General features: G+C 42.0%; 1 protein-coding gene across 4 annotated transcripts; it reads right to left on the bottom strand.

The window, feature by feature from the left end:
* Positions 1-5,685: 5,685 nt before the first annotated feature.
* POLG2 (DNA polymerase gamma 2, accessory subunit) lies at positions 5,686-20,572 on the bottom strand. 4 transcript variants are annotated; one of them, XM_033961479.1, is made up of 9 exons: positions 20,164-20,572; positions 16,522-17,094; positions 15,990-16,116; positions 15,756-15,861; positions 14,312-14,485; positions 11,593-11,733; positions 11,144-11,224; positions 7,725-7,825; positions 5,686-5,911 (listed from the first exon to the last, which is right to left on the bottom strand). In XM_033961479.1, exons 2-9 carry the CDS (start codon positions 17,009-17,011, stop codon positions 5,746-5,748), a joined length of 1,386 nt encoding a protein of 461 aa, XP_033817370.1. In that variant the 5' UTR covers positions 17,012-17,094; positions 20,164-20,572; the 3' UTR covers positions 5,686-5,745. The 4 variants fall into 4 exon arrangements, with proteins under 4 accessions (XP_033817370.1, XP_033817374.1, XP_033817373.1 ...); XM_033961483.1 differs by having other exon boundaries at positions 20,295-20,572; XM_033961482.1 differs by having other exon boundaries at positions 20,306-20,572.
* Positions 20,573-22,217: the final 1,645 nt, after the last annotated feature.

Below are 22,217 nucleotides of genomic sequence, written 5' to 3'. Positions count from 1 at the left end.
CCCACTTGTACTACCGACAGAATTCAGAAATCCATGAAGACTAACACCATATGAAACATTTCAATCCTCTGAAGCAACCTGCTCTACTCTGTAACACCTCTGGACATGTCCAGAAATCCTCTTCTGTAATCCGCCTTGAATCGCAAGGTAATGGTGGAATAAAAATCACTAATGTAATTCAGTGTTCTCTTAGTCTCCACCTGCTGGTAGAGGAGTGTAAACCCATCTGTCTGTGCCAGTCTGCAGGGATACTAAAGAATGGTGGTTCCCAAATTGGGATCTTAAGACTGTCAGCCATGTTACAAGGGGTGCACCAGATTTGCTGACTAGGCACATTGAGCAATACTGCTGTCAGTGACGGCTGTGCAAGAGCCAAAGGTATTCTGAAAGCCGGGGAGGAAGTGACGTCATCTTACTGAATGGCAGCGTAAAGCAGAAGCTCTGTCGGGCTTTTGTTTATTCTTGAGCTTGGCGCTTCCAAAGTGAATTTTCTTCGCCACTATTTTGGGCTGCCAGGGCTCCCCTTTCTATGGCGACTCGCAAACGCCTGGAAAAATTCAAGTTTTTTGGCGATCCGCCGGAGAAATCGGGCCCGGAGGCGACGGGCGGCATGGGGGAGAAAAAGAAGATGGCGGCCGGACCGGCGACTCATTCTGAGTCGTAAGACGAAGGCATACCGGATCAGCTGGGGGAGGTTGGAGATGTGCCTCAGAAGTCCATGACGGACTGGTTTAAAGAATTAAAAGCCGAAATTATTGGTGTGCGGGGGGATATGAGAGCGGCGATTGCGGAGCTTCGGTCGGAGGTCAGTGAGTTGGGAGCCCGCGTCTCGGCTTCTGAAAACCATGTGGCCACCCTTACTACGGCTGTGTCCACTACCATTGATGTTACGGGCCACCTATCTACTGAGCTCCGGGATCTTCAAATATTCTGAAAGCCAGGGTCGTTATAAGAGAAAAAAAAGGTTAAGAACCATCAATAATAACATTTCAAATTCACACAGATTTGGAGCTGTTTTGCACTGATGTGATGCAGCTTGTAAATATCCTAGCACATGTGTGATTTAATGTTCTGAGCATGATTAACCACAGTAAAAGAAGTTTGAAAAAAAGATGTCCACGGTCAGGGTTCTACTGCTTTCTGTCTATGCTGAACAAAACATAGCATGAGATATAGTGTAGATTATTTTCTAGACTGATCGCTCACTTGCATAAAGACCTTGGAACTGCAGGCATCACACAGATAATTAAACTCTGGAATTCGTTGCCGGAGAATGTACATTACATTAGCGATTTCTATTCCGCTATTACCTTGCGGTTCAAGCAGGTTACATAAGAATTGTCATGAAGTCACAAGATATATATAGGCGGATTATATAAGAATTGTCGAGAAATTAAGGTAATACATGTTGGGTAATTTGAACATTTTAGATTTGATAGGAGTAGACAGTGTGGTAGGTGGAGCTTGGGAAGGAACTGGTCGTGTTAAATAGGTTTTATGTATTTTTTTGAAGAGTAGAGTTTTTGTTTCTTTTTTGAAGGTTTTGTAGTCTGTGGTCGAAGACAGCAGATTGGTGATTCGACAAGTAAATATATTTGTCTGAAGCCTTTGATGAGTAACGGCCGCTTTTACAAAGCCGCACTAGCGACTGCTGCGCGGCAACGGCCCCGAAGCCCTTTAAATCTCTGTGGGCTTCGGGGGCCATTAGCGCAGCACAGCCGCTAGCGTGGCTTTGTAAAAAGTTCACTCAAGCCTAATAGTATTCATATTCTTTTTTTTTTTTTTTTTGATGTTATAAGGTTGACTTTTATTGTACAGGAGAAGCATTTCCTTCAAAATATACTATGCAACACAATGACTGTCAAATATATTTATTTAAATTGCTCAATTATGAAGGGAGGAGCTTCCATACATACATTCTTGAAAAATCCTACCTTTGCTTAAGTTTCATGAAAATCTTTATCTACTGGGCAACCATCATACATTTAGTTATTGTACATCATGATTTTATAATGCTTTTCTATGTGTAAATAAAACCTAGGATTGTTACCCTGAGAACAGCTCCCACAAATGTTTACCTCGCTCCTGAAGAAAAGTTTCTAGTTGAAACATGCATGTCGGGAGAGGTGCAGGAGGAACTGTCTACTGTTAAGATAAGTGACGGGTTCCCTATCATTGTAGCGGCTAATAGGAATATGAATAGTATTAGGCTTGAGTGAACTTTTTAAAATAAATAAACCAATAGATACATCGTTTTTTAAATGAAAAAATAAAGAATGAAATAAAGTTGTTAATAAATCTGGACTGATGCAGAATAAAGTAACCGGCAGTGTGGTGCCCAGTTACAAACAGAAGGTCCATACAAATGTCATGAACTGATATAAATAAGATTGGTTGAAGAGAAATATTTTTGAATTATCTTTGGAAGGAAAACTTGATATAGGACTAAATATTTGAGTAATCAACAGGTGATTTTCATTGGGTTGTATTTGTAAAAAAAGAGGCCATAAATCTTTTGATTATGCAGGAACCAAGTTTGGAATGATCTTCCTACAGAATTAAGGGCTCCTTTTACGAAGGTGTGCTAGTGGTTTTATCGCACGCACCAGATTAGGACACGCTATAGCGCGCGGTAAGCCCCTAGCGCACCTTTGTAAATGGAACCCTGAGTTTCTTCATATTATATCTTTCAAAAATTTTAAAAAAACCAAAAACACCTCATTATTTTAATTGATTTATTGTAAATTTGTTGAGAATTTTGATGTATTATTTTTAAATACTGTTGTCCATCTAGAAGTATCTTTTTTAAAATATTGTTGTTATCTGCCTAGAATCTGATTGGAGAATAGAGTGAGCTATAAATGTTATATAGAATGGAACAGAACGCATTCCAAGAGGTACAAAACACGGCTTATCTCCTGACCATTATTGTGCATTTTAGGACTTGGTTACTTTTGCTCACTGTACATTATTTGGAGAGGGCTCAAAACATTTTAGGAAACTAGTGAAGGCAGCAGAGGGTTTTTGGGAGATTCTCACAAAAAAAGGCTAGGAGACAGAAAAATACTTGGTTAAGAGCTTGTGAAATGGTTTGGCCAGGATTTTACACACAGGGGGTGGTGGAGTGCTTATGTTGTTGTTTGCCTGATTTGGGGTTTCATTGGGTTGAAACACAAGCCTCCCAAACCTCATGATAAATGACAAAAAGTTTTTAGGCACATTTTGGCTAAGCAACTGCACTTATTTGGGAGGCTCCACACTTCTGTCCATCTGTGCGTGCATGCACAGACGCACACACAGCTCATACAGCCTTTGTCACCCTAACAAGACACACTTTACTATGTGTTCTCACACAAAGTCCCCAAATAAATGGAGTAAGGGGAAGCACTCCATCCAAGTAAACTTGTTTTGTGTTGTGAATGCTTCTTTCACTGTTAAGAACATAAGAAAAGCCTTACTGGGTCAGACCAATGCCACATCAAGCCCAGTAGCCTGTTCTCACAGTGGCCAATCCAGGTCACTGGTAAAAACCCAAAGAGTAGCAACATTCCATACAGAATCTCAAAGAACAGCAAGATTCCGGAATCCCAGAGAGGAACAAGATTCCAGAATCCCAGAGAATAGCAACATTCCATGCAGAATCTCAAAGAATAGCAAGACTCCAGAATCCCAGAGAGTAGCAACATTCCATACAGAATCTCAAAGAACAGCAAGATTCCGGAATCCCAGAGAGGAACAAGATTCCAGAATCCCAGAGAATAGCAACATTCCATGCAGAATCTCAAAGAATAGCAAGACTCCGGAATCCCAGAGAGTAGCAACATTCCATGCAGAATCTCAAAGAATAGCAAGACTCCGGAATCCCAGAGAGTAGCAACATTCCATGCAGAATCTCAAAGAATAGCAAGACTCCGGAATCCCAGAGAGTAGCAACATTCCATGCAGAATCTCAAAGAATAGCAAGACTCCGGAATCCCAGAGAGTAGCAACATTCCATGCAGAATCTCAAAGAATAGCAAGACTCCGGAATCCCAGAGAGTAGCAACATTCCATGCAGAATCTCAAAGAATAGCAAGACTCCAGAATCCCAAAGAGTAGCAACATTTCATGCAGAATCTCAAAGAATAGCAAGATTCCGGAATCCCAGAGAGTAGCAACATTCCATGCAGAATCTCAAAGAATAGCAAGACTCCAGAATCCCAAAGAGTAGCAACATTTCATGCAGAATCTCAAAGAATAGCAAGATTCCGGAATCCCAGAGAGTAGCAACATTCCATGCAGAATCTCAAAGAATAGCAAGACTCCAGAATCCCAAAGAGTAGCAACATTTCATGCAGAATCTCAAAGAATAGCAAGATTCCGGAATCCCAGAGAGTAGCAACATTGCATGCAGATTCTCAAAGAATAGCAAGATTCCGGAATCCCAAAGAGTAGCAACATTCCATGCAGAATCTCAAAGAATAGCAAAATTCTGGATTTCCAAAGAGTAACAAGATTCCGGAATCCCAAAGAGTAGCAACATTCCATGCTACCAATCCAGGGCAAGCAGTGGCTATCCCCATGACTGTCTCAATAACGGAACTATGGACTTTTCCTCCGGGAAATTGTCCAAACCTTTTTTTACAACCAACTACGTTAATCACTCTTACCACAACCTTCTCTGTTGAGAATGTTTTGACAGGATGTACAGCATATTAAAAGGTGTATAAAAGGACTTTTCAAGGTTCTATTTATAATGAGATGACATGGGTAGCTCTCCAACCACAGTTCTCTCCAGTGCGTCTTGTTCATTCCATTAACCCATCCAGTTACGTTATCACACTTCTCTTAAGATGTTAACTTGAGATTTTTTTTTTCCTTATTCAGGCTTGAGCTGAATCAGTGGTTACAACTCACAGCAGCAGCCTAGCCACAAACGCCATCTGGTGGACTTTTGAATATAGGAACATAAGAATAGGTCAGACTAATGGTCCATCTAGCTCAGGTGTTTCCAACAGTGACCAATCCAGATCGCAAGTACCTGGCAGAATCCCAGTGAGTAGCGAGATTCCAGGCCATTGATCCCTTATCCTGCACAAGCTCGGTTTTAAAATGTGAACTGAAGAACATTAAACGATAAATCCTTGTTTCTGAAGATAAGTTTACTCTTCTCAAAAAGAAAAGTATTTTCAACCCTGGTGCATAACAAGAACACAGACTCGGGAAGTGACATGAAGGTCTCATTGCAGGGAAAAAATCTCACCTTCTCCCTCGGGGAACAGTCGCTGCACAACTGAAAGAAAAATATGTCTTGCCACCAAATCTACAAAACAGCAAGAGGGCTTGTTTTTTTTTTGGGTTTTTTTTGTAACTATATCTGTTTCACATACAACCACCACCCAAAAAATCCCGGAGTCTTATACTATTTTACATCTGAATTACATATAGGTTTTCTTCTGAAATGCTAAGTTATTAACTCAGCAGGATCTCCTGTCTCATTCACAGAGCACAGACACAGCCACGTTCCAGGACATCAAGAAGGAACTTAAGTTAAGCTGCCAGTTCATTGTCTTGACTGTATCAGACTTAAGTTGCTGTTCTTAAGATGAAGAATGAATGATGAAAAATATCCAACCTTAAAAGGCACAGATTTTCCAAGATACACACTGGATACACCCATTGACCATCAGTGACATGCACAAATGAAATATCTGATTTTATTTGATTTATTATTATTGCGAGATGCTATACAACTTCCAGTCAGACTTACAAATTTTTAGCTGCTGCAATGTATTTTGTTAAAAAGTTTTTTACTTTAGAAATATGCATGACTTCCCTTATGGTGGTGTCTCTGTTCCTTAGCTGGATCAGTCCATTTGCCAATGTGGCCTCACCGATGAATATGACAAAGAGGACTCCCATCTCATCATATCTGTACAGGAAATAAGTTCAGGTGACTTAAAGATAGAGTAATGGCAACCGGAACACACATGAGATCGACACCATCTATAAGTAAACCGAGTCGGTCTATTTTTAAATGGATTTTGTTGGGTGTTCAAAAAGAAATGATAACATTACAAACTGCCAAAGTTAGATCAGAGCCCTGGCCGGAAGGCACCCGAAGTACACGGAGGCCCATCTGGCTGCGACCCGCTTCAGTGGAGGGATCTGGGAGGTGCAGGGAGAGGAGGAGAGTTATCTGCGCCAGCTGACTTCCTACAGGACGCATCTGTCACTGCGAGAGGCACGTCCTATAGGCAGTCAGACGGTGTGGATGACTCTCCTCCTTGCCAGTGTGTCACGGCACACCTGAAATCTCAGCAGGAACACAGTTTGCGATACACTGCACTAGAAGATATATTGCTTAAACTGGGACCATCAGCAGTGAGAGTAATATTGGCCAATCACTGGAATCAGGGGGTGCTGAAATTAAGATAAACGGGTTTGAGATATGCAGACTTAACTGCAAGTCATTCTTTTATAAGCTAGGACTTTTTGGAGAGGACACGGAGAAGCTTCCAAAAATGGCGATAAAATACTGCTAGACAGTGGATTATCTGCAGGTCTTGATAAGAGGGGGATTAGTGTTTGCTATGGGAGGGATGCACTGAAGAACCAAAATGCATCTCCTATATGTATTGTTTCGGGTTTTCTTTTTTTTTTTGGGGGGGGGGGTTTCTGAATTTTATTGAAAATATAAACAAAACACCAACATTTGTACCTAAAAAACATACAGTCCCCCTCATTCTTTCAAATAACAATTGGAGGTACATTAGATAGACTGTGAGCCCACCGGCACAAAATAAATTCATGTAAACTGTTCTGAGTTCTCTTGGGAAAACAATATAGAAAATGGACTAAGTCAATAAATAAAATAAAGCAGGTAGCTTCCAGATCCACGTCTCCTATGAGCTTATCCTTACGTAGCTGAATTGTAATCAGTATCAATAGAACAACTCAAATTGCTGCACCCTCCCCCCAACTTCATGACCTTACCATACCCTCTCCCACTCCCACCTTTAGCCGAAATGTCCTTGCCACAAGACAACTATGCAAAGGAACTTTAGGCCCGGATTCCCTAATTAGCACCACTGTTGGTGGCTGCCTTAAAAGCAGCTGCCGATTGCATGTCAATCATGAGAATCGAACCTCAGGCCTGGATTTCCAGCGCTTACCTTTGATGCGAATCGTGACTCCGTAGGTGCTTTAGGCCGCCCAACGCCACTTCCAGCATTAGCCTAAAGCGCCTATGGAGGCACGATTCTGGCACAGATTTTTTTAGGCGTCTTGAAACTCTGTTAAAAACATCATTGAATTTATGCTACACAGAATGTGTAAATTTTTTTATTATTTTGTATAGATTTTTAACATTTTATGTATGTAACCCCTTGTGAACCATTTTGGATAAAAACGGTATAGAAATTTAAAAAAATAAATAAATAAATGGTGCATTTTTACTGAGCGCGGGCACCTATTGGTGCCTAAAAAAAAAAAAAACCCAAAACAAAAAAAAACTAGCGCCGATTACAGAATCTGGGCTTTAATGTTTAGCGTGCTAATGTGGTAGTGTCCGTTGATGAATTTCTTCCTCCCCCCCCCCACTCGGAATCTTAGAATCCTCTGTGATCTGCAAAACACACAAACCGTATCATCCACTAAAACCATATAAGTCTAATCTATGTTAAAATTAATATATATATATATAACAAATAACTTTAATAAGGAATAGTTTTATCACTTCTCACTTTGAATACAGCTGATCCAGTGATGTCTGCATCGTCTCCAAATAGCCAGGCCACACAGAAATGCCATTTTCTACCAGTTCAGTAAACAGCCCTTGACATACCTGTTAGGAGACAAGTTATAACTTCTGTAACTGTTGTCTATCTTCTGAAAGAAACAACCAAACTACTTCTAGGCCAGTGGTCTCAAACTCGTGGCCCGGGGGCCACATGCGGCCCACCAGGTACTAGTTTGAGGCCCTCGGCATGTTTATCATAATCACAAAAGTAAAATAAAAGTTTCTTGATCATATGTCTCTTTAGCTATAAATGACAATATTATTATTATGACTTAGCCGAAAAAAAAAAGATTTATAAAGTTTTACCTCTTGCAAAATTGTTATTTCTTTAATAAGACATTCATTATTTTTTCTGAGGCCCTCCAAGTACCTACAGATCCAAAATATGGCCCTGCAAAGGGTTTGAGTTTGAGACCACTGTTCTAGGCTATATCTACATCAACATAAAACTAGCACTAAAATCTAAATGGATTATAGTTTAAATGCAGGATAAAATGAACGTGGGTGCTGCACACCCGAAGTCTCAGGAGGCACACAGTTTGCGATACACTGATATAATGGAATCTGTGCACCCAGATGCCATTATACAATTGGGTTTTGGCCAGGTACTAGTGACTCGGATTGGCCACCTTGAGAACGGGCTACTGGGCTTGATGGACCACTGGTCTGACCCATCTAGTTATAAAATGCCAAATAAGAGGGTAAAATTCCAAATAAGAGGGTAATTACTGCTGATAAAGACCTGAACAGTCGAGCGAGTCTGCCCAACAGATACACTCTCCTCAAAATTATGACATTTTCTTCTTCGATATACATAGCACCCTTTGTGTGTGTGTTTCAGTATCAAGTATACTGCCTGCGATCTTACTTTCAAATTTAATTAATTGTACCCTGCACAGGTATATGTGGAATATGCATTTTAAAAGAAGTAAGAGAGAAAATCGTTTGGGCTGTTGGCAGGATGGAATTCGCATGTCTCGGTCTCTTCTTTAGTCTTCATGGAACCAAGAGATTAGCACCAGAAAACAAATAAAGGGGTTCAAGTTGGTTCTTCCAAGTATTTAAGGAAAAAAACAACCCTACCATGGCCAGTTTCACCTAGTTAGATGCACAAACAACATATCCAATCTTCAAATAGTTACCGAATAACTGACTGTAGTGCTGGTTGGTGACAACGTCTCTTGCCCTCACTGCCAACTAATTAGTTGGCTCATATTGAGCGGTCAGTTATTTTATGGCTTCTCTTTGAAATAAAGTTCTTTTAGCTTGTAGATGAATTGATAGAAACATGATGGCAGATAAAGGCCAAATGGCCCATCTAGTCTGCCCATCCGCAGTAACTATTATCTCTTTCTTTCTCCGAGAGATCCCACAATAGTTTATGGATTTGCTGTTTGGTTAATTTCAAGTTTTCCCAAAAACTTTTATAGGATCATCATATACTTAAAAATGTAGATGTTTTAAAATGATGATATGTTTTCTTTTATCTCTATGCAATCTGTTTATGTATGTGTTGTGCAGCCGCTCTGATGTCTTCCGCTCACTTCTGGTCTCTCTTGTCACTTCTGGGTCTCTGGTCACTTTTGGGTCTCTGGTCTCTCTGGTCACTTCTGGGTCTCCGTGGCTTCCTGGTCCTGCTGGGTTCTCTGGTCACCACGGGTCAGCATGCATCCCCAAGGGTTATTCTCAGAAGTCCCTGTTCCCAAGAACTCCCCTTTCCAGTCTTTTAGATCAGATAGTCAAGTAGGAGAAGTCCTAAGAACTTTAGGGTGAGTAATTCTTCAAAGTCCTTCCTCTCCTCTTGGAACTGGTCCAAGCAGAGGGCCTTCCATTCTTAAGACAGTAGCTTGGGGGCTGTAAAGGGTCTCTTTTCTTCTTCTAGCCTGATTTCCTCTTGACTTTCAGTGACATACAAATAATTTGCAAATGAGTTTCTTTGCTTGGCCTCCTGGGTCTGGCCTAAACCCAGCTGGTTTTAGCATACTACTTCACCTGGCGGTTCTCGGGAACAGGACATCGACCCATTTCAAACATTCCTTTCTTGGCAAAGCTTACAGAAAAGATAGTTTTTCGCCAAATCTTAGATTTTGTGGAACAAACAAAAGTGCTCCATCCAAACCAAACCGGTTTCCTTCAACATCATTCCACAGAACTTCCACTTATTGGGTTGACTACAAAAATTGACTATTGTAATGCCCTTTATAAAGGCATAACCAAAAAAGAAATAAGAAGACTCCAGATAATACAGAACACCACCATAAAGATTATACTCAATGCAAAGAAATCCGACCATGTTATCCCCCTTTTGCAAGAAGCCCACTGGTTGCCAGTGGAACACAGAATCACTTACAAAATTCTTCTGTTAACATTTAAGACCAGACAAAACAATCAACCTGAATTTATTAAGAATCTGCTTACCCTTTATAATCCTTCTAAGACCCTAAGATCGACAGCTAATAACCTTTTCTCTATTCCGTCACTGAAGTTTATATATACAATGAGGTCTACTATCTTCTCTGTCACTGCCCCCTCTCTTTGGAATAGTATTACAAATTATTTACGTGAAGAATCAATTCTTAATAAGTTTAAGACGAAGCTAAAGACATTTCTCTTCCTTGATGCCTTTGAGACCTAACTGTCCTTTTAAGGGCAATTGAGTGCAAATACTATTGAGATTAACGTTATTTATAGCAGCCCTCCCTATTGCATTTTTCCTTAATTGTTCTCTTTTACTTTGACTATTGTAGTTCTTGCCTTTTACCTTTTGTTCTTGTTTGGGTTTGTCTTTAAAAGTCCTCAAAAGTTATTAAAAGTTACAGTTTGATAATGTAATATCAGCTTAAACTTGTATTTTAGTTAAAGTTTGTATTATGTTTTTACAAATTTGTACACCGCCTAGAAGGCTGATTGGGCGGTATAAGAAATTTTAAATAAACTTGAAACTTGACATATACCCTCTTATAGTATGTTATTTTGTAACCCGTTCTGTGCTCAGCCAGAAGGATAGAAATTAAATAAGCATGTACCATTTTCTATAATATCCAGGGTGAGCCAAATGATTGACATTTGTTAGACTATCAGCAATAAATTAACTGGGTTTTTGAACTACAGAATCTACCTTTACTTAAAACAGTTGAAAGGCTTCACAGAAAAGATAAGAATTGTTTGTGCAGTCAGGACCGATGTTATAATTTACTTGAAATTTAGCAAGTACAAGTCAAGACCTAGAACTGTGAGGATTTATTATAAGGAGTCCAATACGAAGTCTATAGACCACCTTTCACCGACATCACGGGACTATTTCAGAAGTGACATGGTTTAGGAACCTTAGCCTAAGCACACAGGTGCTTAATGTCAACACACCTGTCTCAGATCTGGGGTTGGTCCTTTTCCAGTATCCAAGGCAACTTTAATCGGAGCAAGGCAAGGATGAAGCTTTAGCACCTGCCAATGTAATAGAAATAAATAACTAATCTTTTTACAAGTGAATGACTACTAGTGTTTCAGAAGAGAAAATGAACAGAAACGCAAGATTAAGCAGTCTGTTAACCCCCCCCCAAAAAAAAAAACAAAACCCTAAAACCCCACTTCATGTTTACAAAGAGATCAACCACACTTTTTGTTGACATGCTTCGGGTCAATGATCTGAAACAATGTCAAAACATAGCACTACGATTCTGCAAATTGGCATTTTCCTAAAAAAAAGTGGCACAATAACACTCTTTTCAGCTACTGTGGCACAATAACACTCAGAATTTAGAAGTTGGTTAGCTGAGAACTTTTCAGCACCCCATCATATTACAGAAAAGTACCTTTTTTTGATGGAGTTTCTTTCTAGCAGCAGAATTCTCAGTAGCCTGCAGAGCATCGTACAAGTAAGCAAACAAGCCTCGATCCATATCTCCATCCACTGACAATGCCTGAGGGACCACACTCTTCCTCCCATCTCGGGCCTGCATGAAAAAGAAACTTAATCTGCTGTACTCTACCCTCCCATCCCTAAACACATGCACACAGAGAAACTAACCAACCTCTGGACAAAGGTTATACTGTATTTATACAAAAAATGATTTCACAATCAAAATGGCCTCTTCCTCCCCTGAAAATATTGCAGCTTCTTTGCATCAGGTCACCCAAGAAAGCCTAAACCTGCTCACCTGCTTCTCACTTACACCAGGAGCTTGTGACACATCCACAGACCTGGCTCTCTCCATTTAGACAATTAAGTTCATTTTTTTGCTTCTTAAAACCCCCAATGAATGCTCTAATAAAATTCAGTATAAATGTAACAGAGGCAAACTGAAGCCAGTGGTTTTGTTTTGGCTCAAACCAAGTTCATATCCAAAATGTGCTTTAGATTGTGGGCCCACCAGGAGAGACAGGGAAAAATGATTGAGTACCTCAATAAATTAATGTAAACCGTTCTGAGCTCTCCTGGAAGAACAGTATAGAAAATTGAATAACTAAATAGTGTGAAAAGTTAGAGCCTCTGAGAACCAGAACAGGTATTGTGATGTTATAATGCCTCATTCCACCAGTGCCTAAGAGCCAACCTCATCAGTTATGTCACAATGGCTGAATTGTCCTATGCTTGGATCACTTTTACTACATTTTGATTTCTAGAGTGGTGCATCTTTTTAAGCTACAGCCTCAGCACCCTGAGGTTGTGGGTTCAAACCCACACTGCTCCTTGTGACCCTGGGCAAGTTACCTAATCCCCCCATTGCCCCAGGTACATTAGATATATTGTGAGCCCACCAGGACAGACAGGAAAAACACTTGAGTGCCTGAATAAAATTCATGTAAAACTGTTCTGAGCTACCCTGGGAGAACAGTATAGAAAACCGAATGAATAAATAAACAAACATTTTGTTATCTTCCAATATAAATTATACTTTAATGGCTTTGTTTCGGGGTTTTTTTACAACTGAACTAAATTTTATGATGTCCTATCATATATTATATAGTGGTACCTCGGTTTACGAGTGCACCAGTTTGCGAGTGTTTTGCAAGACGAGCAAAACATTCGCAAACTTTGTGCCTCGTAAACTGAGCTTGCCTCGCTGTACGAGTGCCCTCCTCCCCCCCCCCGCGATCCGGCATCCCCACCAGTGATCCGGCATCCTCCCCCCACTCGCATTGCCCCCCTCCCTCCACCGCGATCCTACTTCCCCTCCCCCCCGAGCAATCAATGACACTTCCTTTACCCGACATGGCACCAGTGCCGGTGCCCGAAGATCCTCCCTCTTCTGGCGCGGCTGGGCGATGCGTCGGAAATCCTCCTTCTTCTGGTCTGGGCTGGGCTGGCTTTGAGCATTTGCGCATGCTCATAGCCTTCTGGTCTCGCTCTCTCCGAGATTGAGAGCGAGACCAGAAGGCTTTGAGCATGCGCAAATGCTCAAAGCCAGTCCAGCCCAGCCCAGACCAGAAGAAGAAGGATCTCCGATGCACCGCCCAGCCCAGGCCGCGCCAGAAGAGGGAGGACCTTCAGGCACCGGCACTGGTTCCAAGTCAGGTAAAGGAAGTGTCATTGACTGCTCGGGGGGGGGGGGGAGTAGGATCACAGTGGAGGGGGGGGGCAATGCGAGTGGGGGGAGGATGCCGGTTCACAGGGGGGAGGGAAGCTGGATCGCGGAGAGGGCTTTGGAACAGTGTCGGATTCCTCAAGGGGAGGGAGAATGGAGCAGCGCCAGTAGCCTCGGGGGGGGGGGGGGGAGGAGGAGGTGGAACCAATCAAAGCAGTTTCCCTTACTTCCTATGGGGAAACTTGCTTTGATATACGAGCAATTTGGTTTACCAGCATGCTTCTGGAACGAATTATGCTCGTAAACCAAGGTTCCACTGTAGTTCCTTCTCTTACCTAATCTTTGACCCCGTTTGATTTCATGTTATTCTAGACATTTCATTTAATATACCGCTCAAACTTCTGATTGATTTGCAAATAAAACTTGGAAACTTTCTATACCACCTTGCATCCATCAAAGCAGTTTAAAGTTAAAAGAAAGAAAGGCAAGGGGGAAGAGGGACTCGGCCACCCGAGTGCGACACACGTGAGGACAAAAAAAAGGTCCCCCGCGGGACCCAACCTCTGTCCGGACAAGGTGGGGCCAGAAAAAGGGCACCACCTATCCCTTCTAAAAGCCACAACCTAAAGGCCTAACAGGCTTACCACTTCCACTTGCTGGAGACTGAGAACAGACTGATTCTAAGAGGGACTGCACAGCCAACTTGTACTGCAGACAGAATTCAGTGTGCTCTCAGTCTCCACCTGCTGGTAGAGGAGCATAAACCTATCCATCTGTGCTGGTCTGGAGGGACACTTAAGAAACTATAACTCAAAAGTACCATAAAATCACAAAGATAAATATGGACTTAAAAATGTAAACACAGTATACAATGAACAAGTCAACTACAATCAACTCAGTTAAACTAAAGACACACAAAACAGATATCTGTCTACTGCTGCTACATCAGAAGGTGTGCATTACTGTACGAGTCCTATATCAAAACAATACTGAAGAGTGGTCATGCCTGAACTTGGGCTTTATTTCCGCAATGTGCCTGCAGCAGTTCATTTTCTCCTAGTATTCGAATTATTTCCAGTGGTTCATTTCCCCAGGGAAAAGCATAACAGATGCGAGCACCCTTTCTTCCAGCTTCATCCTGATAATCTCTGCTGTTGAAGTTGGATGAACCTATAGCAAACTGGGGGGGGAAGGGCAGACAAGGAGTTTGGCAGTTATTCATAGCGTAGGCTAAGAGTGTACTGATGGCCACTCGGATGCTGAGAAATGCCAGTCTACTAGACAAAACTTCCACACATACAATAAATTGAGATTTAAGACACTAGTTTTGTGCACAGAACTTAAGACAAAAAAGTGAAATTTAAATTGCCTTTCCTTTAGCCCTGCCTGACCAGCTCAGACAAGTGAACTATGGCTCCCTGCGAGGTGGAGACAGAGAAAATAAAATAAATAAATAAATAAATAAATAAAAAGAGCTCATAGCGAATCACTGTCCTTAAAGCAGTCATCTCCATCCTTTATCATGTAAAGGGCCACAGTGTGGATATGAGAAAGCTCTGAAGGCCACCCAAAAATTTCAAGCTTACATATACTACTAAATTTTGTAAGCTGCCTTGACCTGCTTGCTCAGGCTAGGTACTAAACATTAAAAACTAATACTAATATTGGATTCTATAACACTTCAAGAATATATTTTAAAATCTCATTTTATTTTGGATCATCAACAGTAGCAAATTCCATGAGACACATATGAGTAACACACTTGAAGAGATTATTTGCAATTATTATATCAAATGGGCATGACTGAAACTAACGCATTTACAAGATTTGAAGAGCACGTCAGCTAAATGATTGAGGACCACAGTCAGTGGAGGACTTTGGGGGTTGTGTGTTGGAAACCAATGCCTTATAGGGTGCTGGTATGGCCTTCACCTCCTCAGTATTTCTCAATCTGCAGTATATGGTGCATCAGATAAATCTGCATGCACTACCTTAAATGGATGCAAATCTTATACATATTTACTGTGGGTATCTTGAAAGCCTCACTGGCTAGGTATGTCTAGACCAGACATGGGCAACTCTGGTCCTTGAGGGCCGGAATCCAATCAGAGTTGCCCATGTCTGGTCTAGACCCTACTGCTGCCATGTTTTATGTATGGCACAGTGCGGTTGATGGTATGGGTTTGTTTGTGTGTGTGGGGGGGGGTGAGTTCTGTGCAGCTCTTTAATATTTATTTGCTATGTATGTAAATGTTCTATTGTAATTTTTGGAGTACAAAAAGAGATTTGACATAAATGGGAGGGAGGGTCAGATGGGGAATATTTAAGTTTTGAGTATAATTAATTGATAGCTACAAGCATTATACTGGCTGATAAAGAGATATGTGCCTTTTGTAATAAAAGTGCCTGCTTGCTTGGCTTTTAATAAAAATATTTAACAAAAAAATTACCTGTCTCCACCACAAAAGTCGGCGGCGCAGCCAGTAATCAAACCACTGTCCCGAGGTCCTTGCAGAGCAAAACCACACAAGAGATGATGCGGTTCTTTCACCTGTGCTTTAAACACCACCAAGGTCAAAAAGTTGACTTCTTAAGAAAGAACATCAAAGATAGCAAGAGAAAAATGATAAATAAGGAAAACACATGAACTTCAAATAAATTTAGCATAGCCTTCTGTGCTGTACCTTATGACATGGTCAGTTTCTTGGCCTTTGTCAGGAAAAGGATGAAAACATACTCCAACCTGTGCTAAGCCAAAAGGTATTTTTTTGTTTACGAGGTCCAAGCACTGAGAATATTGCGCCAAAGCACCTGTAACATGATAAATTAAGTGAACAAATTTCCACAGTGCCCTAATGATTTACATTTATGTATTAACATAAGAAATAAAAACCTCAAGACTTTCAAAAATCAATTAGTACATTCTGGACCCAACGCTTAAAGAGCAGCTCTCTTCTTCCCAAACAAAAGATGTAAACGGGTTTTGAATATCTACAATGTGGGAGACATCTGCATATCATTTACCTACTGAAGCTTTTGATTGTAGCTATGCTGAATATACTGTATTTTAAGAGAGTAATCATGATATGGTCTGAGTCCGTTGTAGGGGAGAAGACTACTGCATGGTCATTTAAACTATGCACACTATTTTTCAAGCACATGCATAGAATTTTCTTGCAATATTAGACTGCCACTGGTAATGTTTAAAGAAATTACCATGCAGAAGGTTGTCTCGTAGTGTTACCGAGGACTTTAAAATACTTTCCATAGACAAAACTAGCTCTTCTTTGGTTAACTTTTGGTTTAACAAGCTGTCTCTGAGTGCCTCAGAGTGTGCTAACACCGCCGAACTTCTATCCGAATTTACTACTCCAGGCAGCTGATGTAAGGTATCAACTCTGAAAATCTGCTCTCTGAATGTGACTATCGAGTTCCACCACTGAGATATCAGATTCTTCTTCAATTCAACACCCAAAGGCCCAAGACTATGACAACCATTCCAAACAGAGTCCTTCGTGAGCTTGGCCCTGGATATGAAGTGCCTGTGTTGGCAGAGATCAAACAGCATCTCATCGATTTCAAACCATTCACTGGTGCAAGTGCCGTAATGTGGAAACTTTGTACAAGGTAAAAGCCAATGAAACCAAATCTTTGCTGGTCTATTAAGAAACAAATCGGAGAGTCTGATGCTAGACGTCCTACCCATGATTTAATGTGAACTTTACTGTTAAGTTCAAACTCTTCTTAATGTGGTCTCTCTTGGGAAATCTGCTGGCAAATTTGGTATATCTACAATAAAGTAAAGAAAAAAACAATTTGTTAGGACAGCAGAAGTCAAGTAGTTTGAGTAATGGGTTGACAACCATGGAAGCCATGGTTGAAATTCAGCCACGGTTCCTTCTGATCTTAAGCCAGTCACATTTCTCTCTCCAGTACCTCAGGTACAAACTTAGATCACAAATCCTCGGGGATAAGGAAAAATCTAGTCTACTTAAATGTAATATGCTTTGAACTACTACTGGAAAGGAGTGAGCTAAATACAAAAATTCAAATACAAGTACAAATAGAATGCTGGAGGGTGGCCAGATAACTTCTTCCTGCTCCTTTGGACATCTGTCTCAGTCAGAATTAGGCCTGGGATCTGACATCACAAGCCTTCATTTGCAACTATCTGAGGATTTTTCCTTATTTGACATCCCTCCTAATCTCCTGGAGACTGTGCACCAACCATCCCATGTCATTCTTTAGTGTCTATCTCAACCTCAGTCCTTCTACACCAGCATTCTTCAATGCAAGGCTTGAGGGTCAGTGGCTGTGCCCATTCATACTCTGATTCTTCCCTCTCTCTTTAAAGAATGACATAGGGATGGTTTCCTGCATTTATCCATGGGGACGGGGAACGGGTCATTCTCTACACCAGAGCTCCTTTAGGACCCTGCAATCGAAGACCTAAATTCCTGTCACTAGGTGTCAGCATTGTTGAGTGACTGATTCTTCTTCCCAGGGGCTGTGAAGGCTGCCTCTTTTGCATTCCCAGCAGATGGAAACAAAAAAATTAACACAAGATCCCTCCTGAGCCACCAAACTAACCCAGCATTTTAACTCTGTAAATGTCTAATAGCAACTTAGATTGGTAATAAACCTAAATCTGCGATATATCACAGATCCAGAATAATGACATAGCACACAAAGCTTGTTTTGGATGTTGCCCTTATCTCTTGCCCACTAGACTCAAAGAAAGTGACCAAGACCATCCCCTCTCACCACCATCTGCTACTAAGAATATGAAAATGCTAATATTTGTAGAATTTCATAAATACAATATGATGAAAATCACACTGCCTTTTCCCCTCAGAGAATTTACAATCTGTAAGTATACAAATGAAGGTGTGGGGAGTTTATTAAGGTCGCAAAGTAACTACCATAAACAAATCCTTCATAAAGGTGGTTAATAAATCTCAAAAAGTAAATTCAAGTAGGGGAGGGGGGTAGGTGTGTATCTCTAATATCTCCTTTCACTCTTTGAGCTACAGCTCATTTATTGTTCACATCTAGACTTCCTCCCCTCTTCAGGCTCTCTTTACAAAGTTGTGCCACTGATTAGCAGAGTGCTGAACGTAAAGATGCCCAAGGGAACAGTAGCACAGTTTTGTAAAATGAGCCCTTCATTTTCTAATGCTCTCTTTCGGTTTTGAATTTAACCAAATTACTTTGAAAACATCTTCTTTTCAGAGTTCACTAATTTATACTGCACCTTATTATAAATGTGATGTCTACATAGGGCTTCATGAATACTACTGCTGGGAACAGCAGGGGAGAACCTTCCAAAAGGTTTAAGTAACAGTACCTTTTTATGGGCAGAAAATAAATCAAAATAATAATAAAAATTATGCAGTACATATAGAATCCCTTAACAAGGAGAGGAAAAGCCCTCCTTGTGTCTCCCCCCCCCCCCCCACTTTCCTCCCCTCTCCTGACCTTTGTTCAGTCGCCTTGAGCTTGTTGAGGTTTGTGTGACTCACAAATGGAAGATTAGGTTAGAGGAAAAAAAAGAGCTGAGTTTAATCATTTCTCTATATGTGGGTAAGAAGATCCCACTGTTAAAACACTGGATAATATACTCAACTGCAGAAATGTATAGTTTGTGCATAAATAAGTATATGTACATTTCACGTGCCAAATACAAAAATCTAATGCACCAGAATATATGCACTTTTTTGACAAGCGGCATGCTCTTGAGCAGAAAGAGAAGTGGGAGAACAGAAAGAAATGTGAGCTATTTTGCCTGCATCAATCAGGGTCTTCTGAAGCAGCAGGACCTGAGACCCATTTGTACTCATTCACACATTTACATGCCTTGGGGTGATAGTGTCCGAAGATCTAAAAGCGAACAAACAGTGTGACAAGGCAGTGGCTGCTGCCAGAAGGATGCTGGGCTGTATAAAGAGAGGCGTAGCCAGTAGAAGGAAGAAGGTGTTGATGCCCCTGTACAGGTCATTGGTAAGGCCCCACTTGGAGTATTGTGTTCAGTTTTGGAGACCGTATCTGGCGAAGGACATAAGAAGACTTGAAGCGGTCCAGAGGAGGGCGACGAAAATGATAGGAGGCTTGAGCCAGAAGACATATGAGGAGAAACTGGAAGCCCTGAATATGTATACCCTAGGGCCTAGAGGAAAGGAGGGACAGGGGAGATATGATTCAGACGTTCAAATACTTGAAGGGTATTAATGTAGAACAAAATCTTTTCCAGAGAAAGGAAAATGGTAAAACCAGAGGACATAATTTGAGGTTGAGGGGTGGTAGATTCAAAGGCAATGTTAGGAAGTTCTACTTTACAGAGAGGGTGATGGATGCCTGGAATGCGCTTCCGAGAGAGGTGGTGGAGAGTAAAACTGTGACTGAGTTCAAAGAAGTGTGGGATGAACACAGAGGATCTAGAATCAGAAAATATTAAATATTGAACTAAGGCCAGTACTGGGCAGACTTGCACGGTCTGTGTCTGTGTATGGCCGTTTGGTGGGAGGATGGGCTGGGGAGGGCTTCAATGGCTGGGAGGGTGTAGATGGGCTGGAGTAGGTTTTGACGGAGATTTCGGCAGTTGGAACCCAAGCACAGTACCGGGTAGAGCTTTGGATTCTTGGCCAGAAATAGCCAAGAAAAATTTTTTTAATTTAAATTGAATCAGGTTGGGCAGACTGGATGGACCATTCGGGTCTTTATCTGCTGTCATCTACTATGTTACTATGTTTTTTGATGTGGTAAATTGGCTCTTTGTCTTTCCATTTAAATATATTAAGTAACTTGACAATGATTGAGAACTTGAACCGTTTTCAAAGGCGGGCTTTCTAGTCCATTTACCTTGTAACGGTTCTCTGAGCAAAAGTGTGACTTTGGTGAATATTTTGATATAATATGCCCAGAGTGTATCCACCTTGAACTACGCCAGGACTAGAGGACATATAAACATTAGCTGGGATGCATGCACGCACGTCGCTCTTACTTCCCCTGTACAGACGTCCGGGTGGAGCAGGGACAGACGTGACCCACCTCGAGCCCAGACGTTGCAATAGAAAGAACCAGACGCCGGCCTGCCCAGCTTCCTCCTTCAGCGCGCGCAGTGCCGAGTAAAGGCCAGGGCACGGCTCGGCAAGAGACAGGCCCGATCCCTTTACACCGTACGGGCGTGCTACAGCGCCCCCTGCTCCCAGGAGGAGGTAAGACCACGAAAGCGGCGCCGGCACCCGGCCAAAGGCCTCGATTTCAACAAAGCAATAACAACCCCCCCCCCCCGGTAATCCTTCTATATAAGGTCAAATTTCCGGCCTTCTGTACCCTCCGTCGCCGACGGTGATTGGGCAGGTGAATGACGTCATTGGATAGCCGGCGCGCGCTTTCCTGTTCTTCTTCCTTGTCTCGTGCGTCGTATTGTATGTGTTAGTTTGCGCCATCTGGCTTTTTGCCTGTACTGTTTTCAGAATATTTTACCATCAAAGTCCATTTAGAATCAATAAAAGCCTGTGCTACTTTGTACCAAACCTTTATTTAGAAGGAATAATGAAGCAATGGGCATTTTAATGCACAAGATGTATACCCAGGGCATAGTTCCAGGAGGGCTGGCTTACGTGCGTGCGGATACAAGCAGGCACATGGTAAGCATTCCGATGAGGATGGCTGCTGGAGGAAGATTCTCGGGCCTCACTTCGATTCAAGAAGTCTCTTAGTGCCCTCTTCCTTAGCTTGCGTGCCCGTGGAGACAGGCGAGCACAGTGCAAGCAAACACTGTTCCTCGTGCGCTGGGCCCAAGCACCGAATGCACAGATCGTGAGGATCCAGTGTAGAGAAGGACACGGTGACAAAATTCATCACCGTTCCCGTCCCTGCGGATAACCACAGGAAATAATCCCGTCATTTTCTATTTCAACCTCAGTCCTTCTACTCCAGCATTCTTTAAAGTAAAGCTTGCGGGTCAGTGGTTGTGCCCAATTATACTCTGATTCTTCCCTCTCTCCTTAAAGAATGACATGAAGATGGTTTCCCGCGGTTATCCGCGGGGATGGGAACGGTGATGAATTTTGTCACCGTGTCATTCTCTCCAGTATACTCATCCTTTTCCTGCAGCCTGGACATTTCTTAGATGTTTCTGGCATCTTCAAAGTCTTGATTGTAGACAAAATGGTGATGGAGAGCTGTGGAAAAATCCGACCGATGGGAACGGGCGGAAACTAAAGACTGGGGATTAGGGGGAAGCAGGGGGAAATGGGTAGGGATCAGGCATGCCCAGTGGGGCCCGGGCACTGCACGTGCTCAGAGAAGAAAAAAAAAAATCTCTCTGAGCTATTGTAGAGCTTATCCCAAATTGGGAGCTGTTGGAACAACACCCATATGTGGCTGACTCATCCTGCTTGTCCTAGGAGAAACACACTTGTATGACTGCAGGCTCCCACTGTCCAGGGGAACATTTTTAAAGAGGCAAAGGGTAATAGACGGATTTGCAGGATCCTCTGGATTTTCCCGAACCCTCTTAGAGAAACATGAAAATCTGACGTTTTCCCGCTTCCGTCATAAATATGTGGACTATCGATGTTTCTACTGTGTGGGGGTTTGTTTGTTTTTTAATTCCCTTATAATGCTACTGTCCAGCAGCATCTTCCCCACCTTCAGGATCTGGGCAGGTGAATACAGATGACGCTGAAGTGGGGCCTTTAAAGACATGTCCATGGCCAAGCCATCCTGTGTCCCACCATCCCTCCACAAGTGTAAACTGACCACCGAGGGGAAGTGGGATGCTGGCAGAGAGGGAAAGGTAGGTGCTGGACTATAAAGGATGGGGGCCTTAAATTGCCTTAAGGAAAGAGGAGGGGCACAGGCTGAAAATTCACCTAGGCTAGGGCATAGGAGTCAGCTCAGTAGAT

Source organism: Geotrypetes seraphini, chromosome 10, assembly GCF_902459505.1.
Source record: "Geotrypetes seraphini chromosome 10, aGeoSer1.1, whole genome shotgun sequence".
Taxonomy (NCBI): domain Eukaryota; kingdom Metazoa; phylum Chordata; class Amphibia; order Gymnophiona; family Dermophiidae; genus Geotrypetes; species Geotrypetes seraphini.
This window is presented reverse-complemented; position numbering and strand designations above follow the sequence as displayed.

Bases quoted from the DNA above. Each gene is read 5' to 3' on its own strand.
- POLG2 (XM_033961479.1), bottom strand. From the start codon at position 17,011: ATGGGTAGGACGTCTAGCATCAGACTCTCCGATTTGTTTCTTAATAGA. The intron at 14,486-15,755 runs GTAATTTTTTTG...TTCCCCCCCCAG, and splicing joins GACTTTTGTGGTGGAGACAG to TTTGCTATAGGTTCATCCAA. The intron at 5,912-7,724 runs GTGAGAAGTGAT...TTTCCTGTACAG, and splicing joins CTGGATCAGCTGTATTCAAA to ATATGATGAGATGGGAGTCC.